Here is a 20,508-nt window from a genome sequence, read left to right on the forward strand (position 1 = left end):
TCCTTACAGAGCCACACTGAACATCAGAGTCAAACAGTGCTTCAGCAAATGTTCGGGAGGAAAACAATGAGACATTAAAGATGTAGCAAGAACACAGCCACAAGATGGCACATGCTTCCATGCCCTCTGCAAAGACTAAGTTAAAATATTTTTTGTGAAAAATGAGAAAACCAGAAGAAAACAGAACAAAAACAAACAGGAAAAAGTAAAAAAAGAAAGAAACCAAAGAAACTCCGTTAGTAACACAATCAAGTGAGGGGAATTACCAGTACAGCGGCAGTCTGTTCAACCAGCGCCGGCCGGCCGGCTGCGCAGCTCAGAGTAAAGGGCACCGCATACTGCGGTGTGATGGTGGCTACTTGAGGGTGGAGAGTTGCTACCATTAGTGGTGTACAGCTTCCCTGAAATGTAGATTAGGCAGGTGAGTGAAACAAACACGGAGGCAGGTTATCTGGATTCAGAAGGGTTTTCATCCCCCACCCAGTTATTACCACAATAAGCAATGTAACTTCGTATCACTTAAAACGCATGTACAAACACAACTTTACCCTTCAACTCCACACAGCACTGGCCCACTAGGTCAAGTATCAATGGCCTAAAGCAAAAAAGTATAGGAATCCTTCTTGGGTCAGATTCAAAGGATCAGTTCTACAAAACGCAGTTAACAAAGGCATGTATTAAATAGTTCTTCCTCTTCCCACTCATGAAATAAGAGTTTTGGATTTCAGAATTTCCTATGTGTCATGGGCCATGCATTTATACACAGAATTAAAAATACAGTATTTGTTGCTTCTATGAATATTTCATGATTTTCTTGATCATCTTAGTTGCATTTTCCATGGCAGGTATAAAGTTTTAAAGCTTTCTACAGCCTAGTAGGAATGAAGGAATGTTAACACATGAAGAGGCATCCTGATATGAACCAGCCTCTCAACCGTGATGAAATCCTGAAAGAGTGAGCAAAAGGGACACTAAGACAGCAAAGAGGGAACCTTTCATTTTTAGAATCAGAGTGTTGTTACATGTGTACTGTTCCTTTAAAAGCATCCAGATAAAAAATTAACTGCATCCCACAAAATTAGAGTAAATATACTCAGAAGACAATTTCTCAAAGTGGGTATCTATCCCTCCAAGTCTAAGGAAGACACTGGCAGAATTGCGATAGTGTTAGGAATAAGTACATCATTCCATTATAGATGTTTTATTTTAAGCCCACTGAATCGTGACCAAGAAAGATCTTACAGCTAAAGCAGATATCACTTTCCAGGACAAAATATCTGACTGTCAATAGTGCTTCAGAGTGCTTCAGCACTACTGAGTATTCAAGGAGCTCTGGCTTTTACCTGTGTAAGAACTCCCGACTGTATCTGTAGTGGCTGAGCAGCGGGTGCCTGGGGCACAATTGGCACAGCATTATCCACCCTCACAGGGAATCCAGAGTGCTTTGTTGTTGCCTGAAGTCCAGCTGTAAAAGCAACACCACAGTTACACTGCTTTGCTAGGTCTGGAGGTACTGCTTGTTGGGGGTTTTTTTGGTTTGTTTTTAGCTTTCTGGTTCAAATAATCCATCAACCAGGTTTTAGTTCTAGACACTTAAAGGAGTTTCACAGAAGTCTAAGGAGTTAAGATGCTTGATACAAGAAGGGCTAATTTCAGGAAATTCTAAATTTTTTTTTAATCCAACAAAGCTTAAAACGTAACCCTCATCCCATTCCCATTAACAGAAGAGGCCAAAACTAACAAACCCCTCCAGTTCGTAAGCTACGTTCATCTTTTAATCTACTAAGAAAAAAAAAAACTTAAGCATTTAAAAAGTGTCATCTATTAAAAGCAAAGAGTTAAATATAATTATAACTTTTGGTTAGTGAGATAAGAAAAATTATGAAAAGTTCAATAATTTATTATCTGAGTTACCCTTTTGTTTAGAATATTTAAGGGGATGTTTTACCCTGCTCCTGAAAAAATGTAACTTGGTTCACAAATAAGTCATATATTTTATCTTTAACCATAATGTGAACTGAAAGAACTATGCCTAGGATAAACATATTTAAAAAGTAGACACTGTGATTTACAGAAACACTTTTTTGTACTTATTTTAGAAATCTGCTAGTCATTGACAGCTTTCTAAGAAGGCTCTTTTGTAGCTAACGGGCAGTTAGGAAAATTAAGAACTTTCTCCTGCCTTTAAAATAGTGACCATATCTCATTATCTTTTTATTCATTATCTTCTGGGCACAAATGCTGAACATTTCCTACAATTAGGAATATCTCATTCCGGGGAAAAGAGGAGCTCAGATAGTTTTCCCTTTTGCTAAGACTTGAGAAGAGAGCCTTCAAAGCTTTCTTTTAAATCTACCTGATCAAAACTTTCGGTGTAGAGAATTTAAATTTCTATTATGCCTCTAGTTCACTAATGCCTACAGTTCTGTGAAGATGGGATACAACCATTTTCATTAGACTGCTCCTTCAGTGACACTTTCTAGGCTATCGCCAACTAATTTCTCTGAATATTACTAAGGTGGTATTAAATGAGCATAACTCATAAACTCTAATACTGTTGTTTTCAGCAAGTTAAATTACTGAAATGGAAAACTGTAAGACAAGTAATTTAGCAACTAATTGTCATATAGGAAAACATAATCTAGAAATGTACAAAGTAAGAGAGACTAGTAAAATCAGAATTAAGACACCAATAGCTTTTTTTTAAAGTGCTACTTATATAACAATAAAAAGTAACAAATTCAGACATCCAGATGAAAACATTTGCCAGCTATTCTTTCTAAGGCAATGCTATCTAGTCAGAAAGCTAACTAACATCAAAATTCTTGCCTATATTCCCAGGACACATGGCTAACTACAAGACAACACTATTGTAACAGCCTCCTATAAATTGGTAGGAACTGAGGAGGCAAAATTTAGGAAGAAATATTCACTACAGAAGCTCATCTTTGTGTCCCAGGGTGATGAAGTAAAAGACAAAATTACAGAATAATAGTTTCCACTGAGCAAAATGTGTATCTATTTTGGTCAACTGAAACAGTGTAGAAAGTAGTATATATTGCACTGACCTACAAATGTGATTCCAAATAAGATTACTATTGTAATTTAGGCTAAGCTGTAGCAGTCAAGCTAGTTTAATGCTAGTTTAAAGGTAGCTTCTTCAGGGAACCCCAAACGGAAACAAAGAGTTAACAAAAGGCAACATTTCAGGGAAACACTTCAGGGAAAGCTCTCCCTGACCCCTGAACTAAGGATTAAAGTTTTCCTCTAATTTGTTTCATTTTGTTTGTTTGGTGGTAATTAGGTTTATTTACTCATTTATTTTTTCAATGGAGATACTGGGGCTTGAACCCAGGACCACGTGATGCTAAGCACGTGCTCTACCACTGAGCTATCCCCTCCTTGCTGAAGTTTTCATTTGTTTTGTTCTTTGTTTTTATTGAACATGGCCCTTTAAATAGAAAACGAGGAAAGTATGAAAAGAAAAGTAAAACTGAATGGATGAGGGTCTATTCTCCTCTAAGTACAGGCATCTTATAAAAGAGCAGCCGGTTAAAGAAAAACAGGCAACCTGGAATAGAGGACTGCTGGGCAGAAACCAGCATATGGTTGTGGCTGGCAAATCAACTGACAACTTTTTACAGCTATTTGAGTTTAAATACTGAAAGGCAGCACAGAGTAATACTTCAAAATATATAAGCCATGAACCCCACTGCCTGGGTTCGAATCGTGGTTCTACCACTAACTAGTCACAGAAACTGTGGGCAGAGGAGGGAATCGTGATCAATCTTCTCATCTATAAAGTAGGCATAATCGCATTATCCACTACCCAGGGCTGTTTGTGAGGATGAATTAACACATGTAAAGGCACTCAGAACATTATCTGGCATGTAGTAATACATATCAGTTTTCATCATTGTCATCACTTCAATTTAAAAACATCCTTTCATTTGGAAAATTTAAAATTTTGCTCTATCTAGCTCTTCTCAGGGATTTAGACCTCCTAAATAGGAAAAAAATGTCCAGAGCTTATATTTACCTAATTATAGGAAAAGGGGTTATACCACTTTCCCCCTCTACCTCTTTGGTTTACATTTTGTTTTGTTTAAGGAACTAAAAAGTTCATCTGCCTCATCTCTTAAATATCATCTGAGAAGCAGCAGAAAACTTCAGAGTCCCACATCTAAAAACTTCCAATGAAGCTCACTTTGGGAAAGGTGAAGGGGAGGGAGCGGCTATTTGCTAAGTTCAGTACAAGAATCACTCAACAAATTACAACCCAAAGTGTAGAATTTACTATTACAAAGTATACACAGAAAATAATTTGGTAAGTTAGGCTAAATTTGCATTTACGGGTTTTGAATCTGCTCCTCCGCTCTCCCTGTGGTTTCTCCCTGGTTTACATCGCTATTGCTCTCCTGTCCTCCCGGTAATCTCTCAGTCTCCCCTAGCCCCTCTTTTCCTTCTGCTTGCTCCGACTCTGTCAGAAACCAAACAAAGAAAAGAGTCACAGTCAGTAAGTAACTGAAGTAAAAAGATAAAAATGCTAACTGCTTCTATGTAAAGTGCTATGAGAAGCCTGAATCCTGGTTTATTCCCACAGGGCACTGACATTGACTTTCTACTGGGAAAGTCAAGACAGCATCAGAATATATCCTTAAAACAATTTATTTAACCTTTTAAAAGGCTCTCCAGATCAATAAACACAGAACAACAATGAGAAAATGAGGAAGGATGAGTATGTGAAAAATTAAAATCTTATTGCAACACAGTGGGTCAGAGCCTCCTTCCTTCTTCAGCTGTTCTGTTTCTGTTGATAGGAGTCTGCAGCAACAATACAATTCAAGCTGAAGCAGATTATCTTAATGCCTTTCCCACACAAATACCTCAGCTTGTAGAATTTTTCAGTTCAATAAATAATAATCTTTACTTCTGAATGTAACTTAAGAGGTTTCTACATTCTTAAACATGATTTTTACATTTTTGAAGAAAATTACCTTTTATTTGGACCATTAATTTTATTTTATAATGGAATGACAGAGGAAATAAGATTCAGTATATAGTAGTTCTGTTTACTAGTTTTTTCAAGATGTATATACTCTGCATATTGAAAGCTACATGTTTATACTAGATAGAGGATATGGGTACAAGGTCTCATTGGGCAAGAAAACTGTTATCAGGTAGTTCAAATAAGGAAATGTTCATTGAACTTCTATGTGTTAGACAGTATCATAATTAGATAAATAACCAATGTAAAAAAGGTAAACTTACTTCATTAGCTTCAGTTATCTTCATAATCAAAGACTGAGTTTAAACTTGTCAAAGATCAAAACTAAACAACTAGATACCTAATTAGGATCTGCCTAAAAGCAGGCAGGTCTGATATACTACCATATGATATAGGAGTTTCCCCACTTACTTTGAAAAGCAGGTGGACATACTATAAATGTTTGTTGGAATGGATCTGTCTGAGTGCAAATCTGGGTGGTTCCAGGCTGCAAAGAAACACCCTGCTGGGCAACTCCAGGCACTGGTGCTGCAGATGATGGGTACAAAGCCGACTGGTAGTTTAGCAGTGAGACATCTGAATTAGCCAGAGAAAGAGTAGCAGCTGCTGCAGTAGAACTGGAAGCTAGAACACTGGCCTGAAAACAAAATCATTATAGCTGTATACTGGTATAAACACTTTTATATATACAGAATCAATCCAGAAAAACTAAGAACAAAGTTTGAAAAAGTAATGTTAACTGTCTTTAAAATAACTCTCTGCTTAGGAAATTTTCCCTATCTCTAAATTTAAGGCAGCTTATAAAGTTGAATAAGAACAAAGAATAAAAAACAGTCCTGTTCTGGTTGAGGCTACGTAAATAACTCCCTACCTCTTCTTTCTTTGCAAAAAGTTGCTAGATGTGAGATGCCACCAAATCTCCTATGTTCTTCTGTTTAAAAAGTAGACCTCACTAAGAAATTAGGAAAATTACATCTTCAGAAACAAACTTAAATGTACATATCACTGACAAACAAATGCAAAACCACTCAAAGTTACTTATTGGAAACACCCAACAGAATTCAAAGAAACAAAGAGAAGATTAGGGCCGGGGCAGGGTGGGTGATGGCAGGGAAGGTGGTCAAAGGGTACAAACTTCCAGTTACCAGATGAGTAAGTTCTGAGGATCTAATATACAGCATGGAAAAAAATACTGGAAACACCTTTTAATATATGTAATACGAACTATCTAACAAAGAGAGAATCATTTGCCTGAAGTCAGTAAAACCAACAGCAGTAACTAGTACAAAAGTCAGGTTCCATTTATTTGACTATGCTAAGACAATGAGGGCATGGATTAGGCCGTTGTGTTTAATTTCTGTCAGCACATGACTGGTAGGTATTATCAGTCTGAAAATTCTTAAGGAACAATACCACCAAAGCAAAGACTGGCTTCTTTACCTCCATACTCTTTCTTACTCCATACTCTATCACTAGTTCCCATCCCACTTAGGTTTGAGTTTCCAAAATCATTTACTGATTACCTGATTGTGCACTGTATTGAGTTGGTTGCTGAAGCTCATAGTTAGATTTGTGCTTGTATTTGGGGCAACGTGTGTAGTGAAGGGACTCTTGATCTGACTCACTGTATCATACATGTGAACCCTCCGTTTGCAGATCTCCATGTTCTGAAAACAAGACTTGACACTGAAAAAAGAGATTAAAGATGCACTGAAATAAATGCTGAGATTTAAACAGATAGCAAATAACTCAAGACAAATATGTATCAACATTTCCCCCTAAGTACTTTCAGAAAATAAATCGAGTTTTTATAACCATAAAGAGGAAAAACACACATCTAATTTTTAATCTCATGATTTTTCAATTAGAAAGAAAACCATCAGTGAGCCAAATATGCAAATGCCAAAGCCACTGCTCATGTGATACTTCCATTTAGCTGTAAGATGGTAACTCAACAGAGAACCAAATCATGGCAAAATGCCCCAGACCAGACTATACTCACTGATTGCTATGTGGAAAATCCAGAAGGTGAGTCATTGTCACAAACTGATGGTTAAGAGTTTTCAGAGGAGTAATTCTCTTATCTGCATCAATTGTTAGCATTTTTTTTAACAGATCAATGTATTCTCTTCTATCCGCCTTCTCTGCCAACATGTCTGTTCCCTCTAAGTCTGTGGACATATTCACCTTCCAAGGAAAATTTAGAAATATTACGCTTCATCACTTAACCTTTAAAGCTGACACTTAATATCTGCACTATATATAAATATATTAATAAAATATCACACATACATACACACACACACACACATACACATCTCTCAAGAGAAAAACCTGAGGAAGTTTTTTCACAAATGGAAGCTCTTCTTACTGTTTAATTAAAAGCTTCAATTTGGTACAGTTTGTTGGTAGCATAAAGCTGAATAAATTATTTTCATTCAAAGTTTGGATCAAAGAAGTTAAGCCAAAGTAACTGTTATTATTTTTATATAAGTTTCTATTCCTGAGATTAAATGACAAAATATGTGTTTAACTAGAGTTTGGAACAAAAGCACTCAATAAATGTTTGCTCTTATGTAAATATTTATTTAGTAGAGAAAATGGACAGGAAAGAAACGTTCATAAACAATACTGCAAAATACTGACATGCAACAAGACTAGTGATATAACTGAGCAGGACCCTATGGGGCCTTCCTGGGATAGACCCCTCCCTCAAATCCTCTCTGAAGGACCTAGATAACAGTATCCCATGCACATTCCTGAGTTGTTTTACAGATGCTAAAACCCCCACCAAATGGAAAATGTTAACTACCTGATGACCATGAGCAAGCAGCCCCCAGACCTACTGGTGCCTAAGGATAATTTAATCCCTGTGAAATCGCCCTGTTACCTCACCATCAACCAATCAGAGAATTGTGCACAGCTGATCACATACCCTTGGAAGTCCCTCCCCCTCACACTGCCTTTAAAAATGCTTCCCTGAAACCCAAGGGGAGCTCAGGCGTTTTGAGCTCTAGCTGCCCTGCACTCCTCGCTTGGTGCCCTGCAGTAAATGCTGCACTTTCCTTCACCACAACCCGGTGTCACTAGACTGGCTTTACTGAGCTCAAGCGAGCTGACCCAAGTTTGGTTTGGTAACAGTTAAGCAAAAGCAAAAGAGAAATATATAGTTCTAAAAATATCCTTTGCTAGGATTCAAACATTCTTTTAATACATGGCAGAATATTAATGCATCTTTTTCTGTAAAAAATGAAAACATATACTGGAAGATAACAGACAGAATCTATCTTTAATATAACCAAACAAAAATATATCTCTGATTAAAGAAATACATAAATGTCTGGCTTTCTGAAATTTTCCATACTCACCTGAGCCATGTCATCTAAGCAATTAAAAATGTACTTTCGAGCTTCTTTTGATTTAATTCCAGTCTCTAATTCATGTTCTTCGGGTGTCTATAAAATACAGATTTTTTTTTAAGTTACAGCTGTATGTTATTTTCACATCTTATTCTAAGTTAAATCCAGAATACAAAGAAACAAGTGTCATCACCTTGCCAACCAGAGATCATACACATGAAAATAATTTACAACCAGAACATCTTCCACTAGAAATAGGACCTTGATATCCGGCCACACTTTCAACAGTGATAAAATAAATATGTAAGCAATGATGTAAGAAAAGACATTATCATTTTTCTCTTAAAGCTACTTTCGAATGAAATGATATCTCAAATTGTAATTATTCAATAGGCTTAGAGTCCGATTAACTCATAAGGTTAATCAAATTACTCAGACATCTCTCAAAGTGAAAGAAAGTAAAAAGTAGATATTTCTTTCAAGAAAATATGTAAGGTCTTAATGTGGGCAGTTATGAATTTATGTTGTTTTGGCATCGTTATTGAGAATTCTCTTAAAAAACAAAAAGCCACTACTAAATTATTCTAGTTCTTCCCATTGCTTAATGATAAGCACTACTCTCCTTATCCCCTTCTCAGCCGCTGATTCAAACACATAAAACAACCCCAGCCAACTCAACTGGCACTTAATGTTTTGTTTTTAAAGTAAGTATAAGACCAAATGGGTACAATTAAATAATTTCTCAAAGTATTTCCTCCTGCAAATATATGTTCCCACTGCCCCCTCACCCACCCTTTGCTCTACTCCACCTCAAGAATTTAACTAAACTTTGAATTCGAATTGGGATTAAGGAGTACAGGAATGAGAAGTATAGTAGGGGAGTCAGACCTTAAGCCTCCACAGTGGGTATCCCAAATTAGGATCTCTGTTGAAAAACCTGGTTGTTTTTGTTCCGGCACTGAGAAGATATTCAGCTGGCAAGCCTTGTGTTTGTGAAATGTAACGAATCTGAAACATCAAAACCATCAAAACATTGATTTGGAGAGAAAAGGGAAATTATTAAAAACTTTTACACTAAAACATTACTGGCTATAGCCAAGAAAAGAAAGGTACTGAAAAGAAATTAACTATTTGATCAACACAAATAAAATTTATCCGTAAATATACATGCTAACCCACTCACAGGCAACTGCCAAATATTTATTCAGTAATTGCTTTGTTACTATACCTGTTATTTTCAAAGAAAACTCAGTTTTGAAAATTTCCTGTGTGACCTTTTTTGTTTTTGTGTAAGACTTCTGATACAAAGTTCAGAAAACTTTAAGAGATTTTAAGGACAGAACAGTTTCCAACAAACTAATTCATGGATTACCAAGAATTTGTTTGTTTGTTGATGTATTACCAAATTTAGATTAGGAAAAAATTTCCATAAACTTCTTTCTTACTTGGCTACTCTAAATCTTGTCAATTGTCCTTACTGTAAATTGCCACAGAGCTTATTTCTCATACCATAAAATTAAGCACTTAATTTAGTTTATCCCCACATCAATAAAGAGCAGGTACTTTTTTCATTCACTCAATAGGTTCTATGTTTATTCACTCAACATTTTTTGAACATATACTATGAACTAGGCCAGCAGTTCCCAAAGTGTGATCTGGGGAACCCTGGGTGGGGGGTCCAAGATCCTTTCAGGGAATCTATAAAATATAAACTATTTTCATAATAATACTAAGAAATTATTCACCTTTTCATGTCTTTCTCATGGGTGTATAGCAGAGATTTCCAGAGGTGATGTGTGATGATGTCTCATCGCTCTGAGGGCTAACGAGACATGTGATTTATATATTCTTGTGTTTTAAAAATTTCTCAGTTGTATCGTTCACACTTTTGTTTGCTTTCACAATTCTCCCTACCCGAAAAAGCAATTTGCTTCTTTCCTGACCTACTGAAAGCAATATAAGAGGTAATTTTTTTTTTTTACCATTCCCCATTCCATATATGAATGGCTATATTTAACGATGAAATTAGAGAAAAAGAAACTTGTAAGCAAGGAAATCTCACTTCCTACCCCACCTCTCAAAAAACTTGTTTTAATTTCTAATGCAATATATATTAATAGATATAAACTATATAAAGAGTACTTTGGGGTCCTCAACAATTTTTAAGAATGTAAAGCAGAGGTCAGCGAACTATGGCCTACATGTCAAATCTGGCCTTCTGTCACAAGATAATTTGCGGTAACAGCAGGATATTACTCTTAATCTGTGGAAGCTACATAACTGGAAACCAAAATACAGCATTAGCAAAATAGAAAAAAAATTTTAACATGGATAAGAACATTTTCAATGTGAACTCCTTTTGCATACAAAAAGGGTGAAATATTATTTAGAATCCAGGATAAAATATGTACAATGAAATACTATGCAGATATTTTAAATGATAGGGTAGAAGTACATTTATTGACATGTAAAGAAAGATATTTCATGATGTACAAGTGAAAAAGAAGGTTACAAATTAAATATAACCTCACTTAAAAAATTACATGTCACTGATTCTAAGAGGCGTGTTTTTCACATTAACATCTTTGAAATCAGGATATGTTTTATGACTGATGGCCATGATAAATCATGGTTTAACTGGTTACATTCTTAGAAGTACCAAAAAAAAAAAAAAAAGGTGCATCTTTCAATCAATGGTGTCTTACATTTGATGAGACAGTGTCTATGCTCCTCTGTATCTGTAAGTTTATATTTGAAACGTAACTATATGTAGCACATATTCATTCATTCTTTCAGTTAGTACTTATTGAGCCAGGCAGTGGTGGTTTTAAAAACAGACATGGTTCCTGCTCTCATACACCTTGCAGTCAAGTGAGGGAGACAGACACAATGCATAATTCAACCTGCACTGGCATCCTAAAAACAACAAAAAATACACTGGCTTCTATAAAACACATAACAAAGGAACCTGACCTATACTGGAGACTGGTGAGGAAAAGCTCCTCGAAGAAGTGACACTTTAGCTAATAAATGAGCAAGGATTGACTAAATGAAATGAACGGGTGGTACAAAAGCATTCCAGACTAAGAGAACAGTATGTGTAAGGGCCTGTGCTGGAAGGAGACATTCTTAACCAGTACTGAAATGATGCCACTGGGGCTACAGCATGAAAAGCAAGAAGAAATGGGGTTAAAATCAATGCAGAAAGGGAGAGAGGAAGGGGAGGAACAACACATGTAGGGACTCAGAGGCCATATTAAGAATTTAGCCCTTTATTCTAAGTGAGGGGAAACCATCGAACAGCAAGGGAGTAGCCTGATCAAACTTGTGTTCTGAAAAAAAAAAAAAAATCACTCTGGAAAAAAGACTGGAGGGAGGCCAGAGTACATACAGGGAGACTGTCCACAGCCCAGGTAAGTGAGGGTAACAGCAGTAGGAAAAAGTGACTATAATCAAGGGGCACTAGGACATAATGGTCAAGAGGTATATGCATACACACACACACACACACACACACACACACACACACACGAAGTAAAACTACATTTTCTTTCATAGACTTTATCTCAATTGTACTATATAACTATTTATGTGATTATTTACTGAATGTCTTTTTTCCATCACCAAACTATAGCCCCCATGAGGACAAGGAAAATGTTTACTCAGCACCAAATCGCCAGTGTCCAGAGTATCTAGCACAAAGTAGATACTCAATAAAGAAAATTAACAAATTATATGTGTAAAAAATTATAAAACATACCAAAATGTAACAGGTTACCTGTGAGCGGTAGAACTACTAAAGGTTAAAATTTTTCTCTTGGCATCTTTTCTAATTTTTCTACAATGATGCACTTATAAAGTTAAAGCATTAGAATGTTTATTACTATAGAATTAAAGAGCTTCACTGTGAAAACAGAATGGGAAGCTATCATCCATATACTGCTTTTCATACAGTTTAAAACAAAACAACAGCAAAAACCCCACATTTACACAAACAGGAAGTATTACTGTCATTCGTTATTTTAAACAATTAAAATGTTTCCAACAAAGTTGAAGCCATTAACAAATATCTAGAGAGGGTACACACATTTGACTTCAAGACACAAACATCTGCTGTAAAATCTCAGCTATAGCATTTATGAAAAATCCACAGTTGATACCATACTTAATAGTGAGAGGCACTTTCCCCCTAAAACCAGGAACAAGACAAGGATGTCTTGCTATTTCTATTCAACACTATACTAGTGTGGTTCAATGCAAAGCAGTTAGGCAAGGGGAAAAAAATCCAGATTAGAAAGGAAGGTGTAAGATTATCTTTATTTGTAGATGACATGATCTTGTAGTTAAAAAATTATAAGGAATCCATCACAAAACCTATTAGAACTAGAGTCTTGTTAGAAAACTATTAGAAAAAGAATTCAATAAGGTTGCAGAACACAAGATCAACTCCAAAACTCACTGTATTTCTATACATTAGCAATGAGCAATCTGAAAATAAAATGAAGAAAATAATTCCATTCACCATAGCATAAAAAAATATAATATTTAGAAATAAATTTAACAAAAGAAATGTGAAACTTGAACTCTGAAAATTACTAAACACTGGGAAAGAAAACCTAAATGAACTTGATCATATTTATGAATCCGAAGACAACACTGTTAAGATGGCAATCCTTCCTAAAGCAATCTATAGATTCAAGCAATCCCTATTTAAAACAAAACAATAATTTTGTTTTGCAAAAATAAAAAAACCTACCCTAAATTCATATGGAATCTCAAGGGACCCTGAATAGCCAAAACAATCTTGAAAAAGAACAAAGTTAAAGGACTCACAATTCCTGGTTTCAAAACTGACTACAAAACTACAGTAATCAAAATAGTGTGGCACAGATATAAGGATAGATATAGGATACAGATCCACAGAACAGAACTGACAGAAGATGTAAATCATTATATTTATTTAGAGTCAATTGATTTTTGACAAGGATGCCAAGAACAGTTTTCAGCAAATTGTGTTGGGATAACTGAATATCCACATGCAAAAGACTGAAACTGGACTTTTCCCTTATACTATATTCTAAAATTAACTTTAAATGGCTCAAAAACCTAAATATAAGAGCTAAAATTATAAAACTCTTATAAGCTTCAAGACACTGGGTTTGGCAATGATCTCTTGCATATCAAAGGTACAAGCAACAAAAGAAAACAACAAACTGGACATCAAAATTTAAAACTTTTGAAAAAAAATACAAACTTTTGTGCAAACAAACTTGTCTACAGAGTGAAAAGGCAGCCCCATGGAATGAGAGTATTTGCAAATCACATAACTGATAAGGGATTGATAAGAATATAGAAAGAACTCCTACAACCCAACAACAAAAACAACAACAAAAATAATTCAAAAATGGGTAGTGGACTTGCACAGACTTCTCCAAAGATATACAGATGCCCAGTAACCACATAAAATGATGTCCAACATTACTAATCATTAGAGAAATACAAATCAAAACCATTATGAGATATCACTTCACATCCACAAAGATGGCTATTTTTTTTTTTTAAAGAAGGAAAATAACCAGTGTTGGCAAGGATGAAGGATGTAGGAAAACTGAACTCTTGTACATTGCTGGTGGGAATGGAAAATGGTGTAACCACTGTGCAAAACAGTCTGGTGGTTCCTCAAAAAGTTAAACATAGAATTATCATATGACCCAGCAATGCCACTTCTAGTTTTATAACAAAAGGAATTGAAAACAAGGACTTAAACACTTGTACGCCAATGTTCAGAGGATTATTATTCACAACAGCCAAAAGGTGGTAACAACTCAAGCGTCTATCAACAGATAAACAAAATGTGTATATATACACACATACAATGGAACATTAATCAGCTGCAAAAAGTAATGAAGCTCTAATACATGCCACAGCATGGGTGAAAAACATTAGGGTTAAGTGAAAGAAGCCCATTACAAAAATCCACATAGTGTATATGATGAATATGACATGCTAGAATAGGCAAATCCGTAAAGACAGAAAGTAAATTAGTTGCTGCCCAAGGTCGTAGTGGTAGAAGCAGTTGGAGGAGAACGGCCATTGACTGCTAACAGGTACTGGGCTTCATTTTAGGGTGATGATAATGTTCTAAAACTGATTGCAGGGGGCAGGGTATAGCTCAGTGGTAGAGCATGTGCTTAACATGCACAAGCTCCTGGGTTCAATCCCCAGTACCTCCATTTAAATCAATCAATCAATCAATCAATCAATCTGATTGCAGTAATGGTTCACAAACCTGTGAACATACTGAAGACCACTGAACTGTATACTTTAAATGGCTGAACTATATGGTATGTGAACTATACCTCAAGTTGTTAAAAAAAAAAAAATCAGCTGTAAGAACAAGGATCCAGCCATAGGAATCTTTTATATCCAAAGATGCATCAAGATAAACTATCCCTAATCCTGCTCTTTTCACTGTTTTACTCTTTTTCCCTTTCATAATTCCAGATAACCATTCACTTCTCAAAAAAAAAAAAAAATCAAAGACAAAAAACCTCGTGTACCTACTATGTGCAGTAGTCAGCAGTGACGAATACACTAGTACAATCAGTTTCTGCCCTCAAAGAGCTTGTAACATAGTAGTTAGAAGACTTTCTTAAGAACAAGAAATGAGAATTCACAATTTACTTCCATGACAAAACTTCTTCCTTTAGGACCAGCTCCTTAGGAAGCTGTGGCATATCTTCTGAAGCTTGTGTGTTTTCAAACATGGAAAATTTATTACAATACTTTTCAACTTACATGATTTCAGGCAAATCCTCCTAAATCCTATTTTACAGAGACCTAATATACATTGCATTACTTCAGCATGTGCCATGCATAAAAGGAAATAACAGCTCTGAATGAGTCAAATTTTGCTTTTAAAATTCCAATTTCACATCCTTACTGTATTTTCATATCTTAAACGCATAAGGCACACTGGCTTCTAATAAGTCATTAGATCTGGAAAAGTAGCAATCTAAAGTTACATAAAGTAAAATCCTTTTTAAAATATAGAATAGCAAACAACTTCAGACTAAGAAGCAGTAGAAAAAATTTTATTCTTTCAAAATTATTTTTAATCAGACTATTACTTCCCTACTATCTAAATACTTCGCTAGTACTTCTTTTCCTCTAGAATCTCTTTCACAAGTAACTATTTGTTTTCTATTTCCATCCAAATAAACACTCTTACCTGATCATATTCTGAAGCACCAGGATAAAGAGGCCATCCCAGGAACAGCTCAGCTATCACACAGCCCAATGACCACATATCAATAGCTTCACAAAATGGTAATCCAAGAATAATTTCAGGGGCTCTAACAAAAACAAAAATAGCAGATTACAAAAATAAACATTATTTTGGGAAATTAACTATGTTGACTAAGTCTTATTTTAGTATCAGGTAAAGGTACATTGATTTAATGAAACTGAAAATGATCTTTGGTATAAAATCCATAATTTGAAACTCCTGGGGCCAGATATGTTTTGGAACTCAGAACTTTTTGCATTTCAGAAAGGTACTACATATTGCATGATAAATCCCAGTGGAGCTTAAGGAAGCACCTCATAATCAAACACATTAATATTTCTGCAACAAAACATATGAACAATCACATTAAGCAAGATAAATGCTTTAAACAGCCTTACACTAATTCAAGTCAGGTCATGCCAACAAATAAGCTTATACCAAACTCAGAAAAAAGATTTTTAGCTTTGAGAGCTTTCTGAATTTTGAAATTACAGATAAGAGATTATGGATTTATTCTTTCTATTCTTAGCACCTTTTTAATTATGGAAAAATCAATTAAATGGCCTGATCAAAAAATACCCCTTTGTGACAGAAATGTCTTCCGTACAGACAGAGTGGTTGACGGTAAGGACTCTACAGCCAGACTACCAGCGTTCAAACCCTAGTTCCATTATTTAATAGCAGTAGGCAATTAATCTCTCTGTGCCTCAGGTTCCTCATTCATAAAATGGAGATGAGTACCTACTACATAAGGTTGTGGTAAGATTTAAGTAAATAAGTAATAAATAATAATGATGATGATGATAATGATGTTTAAATATTAAAGCTCTTGACCAGGGCCTGGCTCATGGCAAGCACTATCTAAGTGTCAGATAAAACAATGACTTTTATTACTATATCAACACTATTTTAAAACTTTGAACTGTTTCCAGAAATATTCATCTCCATTAATGCTCTCAGTGAGAAACCCAACCATAGGGAATCGTAAAGAGAAGACTATGGTAATAACCATAAACTAAGAGCTTTATATATATAATCACATCCAAGGCAAAATTATTATCCCCATTTAAGAGGAAACAGAGGCAGACATATTAAGTAATTGGCCCAAAATCCCATAGTTAATAAGTAGCAGAGCTAGAATTTGAATCCTGGCAGTCTTGCTCTGAAGTTGAGTAAATTATTCTGCCTCCAAATGAGTAAATGTTAAATACATACCCATCTATATACATCTATTTGGCAAGGTGGTATACATGGTATTTTTCAAACTGTGACTAAAATTAACAGATAAGTGGGTTCAAAAAAAGGATGATAATAATAGGTAACTTTACTATTGACAATAATAGATGACACTTGTGTAGTGCTTACTATGTGCCATGCACTGTTCTAAGTTCTTTATAAATGAGTTCACTCAATCCTTACAACAAACCTATGAAAGCAGGCATTGCCACTATTAAGTCATCAGTTATAAGATGCATATTTTTTTCACATTTTAACATCTCTAAAATTAAGATTCTTGCAAGTGATGGTAAGTTTTAGTTTAATGGCAGATCTTTTACTTTCTTATTAGTACATAATCATATTTCATCTTATAATCATGGTATCTTAAAGTCTATATAGGAGTATCATTTCCATTTTAGAAATGAATAAACTGGGCACTGACAGGTTAAGTAACTTGCCCAAGGCTGGAGCCCAGGCAGTAGGGATTCAAGGTCTGAGTTCTTAAATACTTTATCATCTTCTCCAAATAATTTCCTTTCCTTCTTATAAGTCACAGGATTTGAATCTGTAAGGACACTCCAGATTCATATCCCTCATTTAACCGAAGCTAAATGGAAAAGCAGATCTCTCCATCAGGAACCATCTAATAGGCCATGTCTCCTCATGGAACGCCTAGGTTTCCCAAACTTTATTTTCAAGCAATGTGTGCTTACTGTTGCTTTGTGTGTACGTAGGGGGAACAAAAGACTGAGTGGGGAGGGAATAAAGCTATTGCCCTAAATAAGAATATCCTCCCTTAGGAAATAGGATAAATTAAAGGACTTCATAGGGTCTAGAAGCTTTCCCAATCCTTGCACAGAAACAGCAGAAGATCCAGGCCTGTCGAGGCTTACACTGTTTGTAAGCTAAAGGTTGAAGCACTAATCTCATCAGTTTTTGTCCTGTTTGATGTGAACTGTGGTTCTGTGAGCCAAAGAAAAAATCTTCAAGAGTGATACTCCTGTTGCTGGTGGCTAGAGCCCCGTATTACTGATGGAATTTCAGGGTTCAGTGAAATACAACCACTGTGGCATGTTTGACAGCATTAAGAAACTAGAGGGTAAGAGTACGCAGAAACATAAAAGCTTTTCTAAAACTGAAAAGGAACAAAATTTTAACTTCCACTGAGCAGAATCATTAATTTCTAAGTTCATGACAGTGCCAAAAATAGCTGGCAGGGAAAACGCAAATGGCTTTGTGCCAAAATGAAAACTGGGCTTAGAACATTCCTAAACATCAATTGAAGAGCAGCAGATTGATTCTGCCATTCCACTATACCAGGAAGACATTTTAAAACCCAAAAGGTAGGTCACAGGGAGGGGCCAGACAACCCAATAATTTACTTCTTTAAAAAGGTAGCCATACATAGTATGTGACAATTGTTAGGCTTCTAAAGCTTAGAGTTTCAGGGAAATTAAGAAAAACACTAATTCCTGCCCCCAAGTCCCAATAAACAAAAAAACCCTGAAGATTGGCTGGAGTCACTTTTTCCATTTGGTCTTACCCTGCCTTCTGGAGTAACAAAGGCAGCTAAGGATTTCCAGCAAAAGCTCACTCAAAACAGTTAACTCTACCACATCTACCATACAAAAAAGTAAGTATCAAAAGAAAAAAAAAGCAGTAAAAATAAAAATAAAATAAGGCTGCTTAGTCTATTGAGGGCTGTTCACTATCATTAGAGCCTAAAAATGTTAAGACTTACCTAAACTCTAAGAAACAAAAAGACTGACGTTATCTTCTTTTACTGAACAGAAATGAATAATTTAGAGCAAGTTCACCTTTAAAGACTGAATGTTTTAAATTGTGAATTCAGATTAAAATTCTTAATATTTTCATTACTATATCATCTTTCCTCTTGGCTTCCATTATCTCTCAATCCCTCAATATAAACTCTAGACACTAAAATTCTGGTTCTACTTCATCTATACAGTAAGACAATTACTCTTCTAAGTCCCTTTCCAGCTCTGACATTCTAGCTGGACAGTAAAAAAGACTACCTACTGAAGCACAGGAAAGAGGAAAATAAAACTGGCAGCCCTTGGTAGAAAAATGGTATTAACTGTACTTTGGACACAGTGGATCTCCTCTTTGAAGTACATTCCATCCTTAGAGAACAAATACTGGGTTGGGGGTGGGTATAGCTCAGCGGTAGAGCGCATGCTAAGCATGCACAAGGCTCTGGGTTCAATCCCTAGCATCTCCATTGAAAAAAATTTTTTAATTAAAATTAAAAAAAAAAATACTAAACAGGCTCTAATTAACCTGGTGTTAGAGACAGCAATTCATACCTTTTTATTTCCCAACTTTAAATACCTTTAAATTGAAATTTTTCACCTAGGTCGTAAAGATTTATTTCACCGAAACCCAGAGCAAGCTGCGGCTTGGATCATTTAACAGTACAAATCATTCTCTGCTCATTTTCATGAACACTCTTGTTTCTTCCTACCCATCTCAGAGCCATCAAACTTACTTATCAAATAAGAGTCGTTACATACAGTCTAACTTCCTGCATCTGTGGCTTAGGTGTAACTGTGGTTTCACTGTCAGATGAAACTGGATTGTTTGTTTGTCTAGGATGAACTGAAAACATGCCTTCCTTCTCTAGACCTTGTCCTTCCATACATAATAAAATGACCTCAGCTTTAAATAAAGGCCAACTAGTCTGTTCAGAATGGAAAAGCTTTGAGCTTGTAAGCATGGCAAACCTTTGTGCCTAGAACTCAAACCCCAGAGACAGCAACTTTTCATGAAATTAGTCTACATTTACATTTACAGCAGGCCAGGAAATAAAGTACTTTATTTGTACTGTCTGAATCATCGAGTCATGCCAGTGGCCAACAGAGACAGCATGGTGGCAAAAATGTATGTCAACTGATAGTACTTTGGCATGTTACCAGCAAGATGAAGCAATATAAACTAAACAGGAGGGTAAGAGGAAGACTGGCTCTGGAGCCAGAATGTTTCACTGGCCAAAAGGATTTCAGAGAGGTTTTCTGAAAGACAAGAGGGTAAGGACTTAATGTACTCTAATAAAGCAACAATGCAACATGAAGAGGATCACTGTGGATAAAACTAACAATAAAGAAGAACTGCATAAGTTGCTATTCTATTTGCCTTAGACTCATTATCAAGTACTACTGTGACACAACAGAACACTCGTGTTAAATCTTAAATGTAGTCATGCCCTGGATACTGAACCTCAGTATACACGGTAACTTCTCAGTAATACACAGAATGAACTCCTGTTTTTAAGGGGTATACTAAGCTCCATTTAAAATTACAGTTGGCCCTCTGTAACCACAGATACAAAACCTGTGGATGTGGAAAGCAGGCTGTACTACACCATTTTTAATAAGGGACTTGAGCATCTGTGGATTTTGGTATGGGGGTGGGGCCTGGAACCAATCCCCCACGGATAACGATGGATGACTGTACTCCTGTATCGAACAACTAAATGCAATGAATTTATAGGAAGCTTTGTTGAAGAGTAATTACTGGTGGATTTAAAATTTTGAAAATCATATTTTCTGTAAAAACAAAACAGAACAAAGTTACTCAAGGAACAGCTTAAATTAAATTAAAAGAATGAGAAAAGC

At 35.7% G+C, this 20,508-nt stretch overlaps 1 protein-coding gene across 3 annotated transcripts in view; it reads right to left on the reverse strand.

The window, feature by feature from the left end:
• Positions 1-20,508, reverse strand: part of HIPK1 (homeodomain interacting protein kinase 1) — a 47,911-nt gene that overhangs the window by 13,393 nt on the left and 14,010 nt on the right. For all 3 annotated transcript variants that reach the window (XM_032486990.1, XM_032486991.1, XM_032486992.1), the window contains exons 3-10: positions 15,599-15,722; positions 9,256-9,375; positions 8,377-8,463; positions 7,011-7,195; positions 6,532-6,694; positions 5,420-5,645; positions 1,344-1,465; positions 267-401 (exon numbers count right to left, since the gene is read on the reverse strand). In XM_032486990.1, the coding sequence (XP_032342881.1) occupies positions 267-401; positions 1,344-1,465; positions 5,420-5,645; positions 6,532-6,694; positions 7,011-7,195; positions 8,377-8,463; positions 9,256-9,375; positions 15,599-15,722 (1,162 nt within the window). The remainder of the gene's footprint in view (positions 1-266; positions 402-1,343; positions 1,466-5,419; positions 5,646-6,531; positions 6,695-7,010; positions 7,196-8,376; positions 8,464-9,255; positions 9,376-15,598; positions 15,723-20,508) is intronic.

This window comes from Camelus ferus, chromosome 9 (assembly GCF_009834535.1).
Source record: "Camelus ferus isolate YT-003-E chromosome 9, BCGSAC_Cfer_1.0, whole genome shotgun sequence".
Classification (NCBI taxonomy): Eukaryota; Metazoa; Chordata; class Mammalia; order Artiodactyla; family Camelidae; genus Camelus; species Camelus ferus.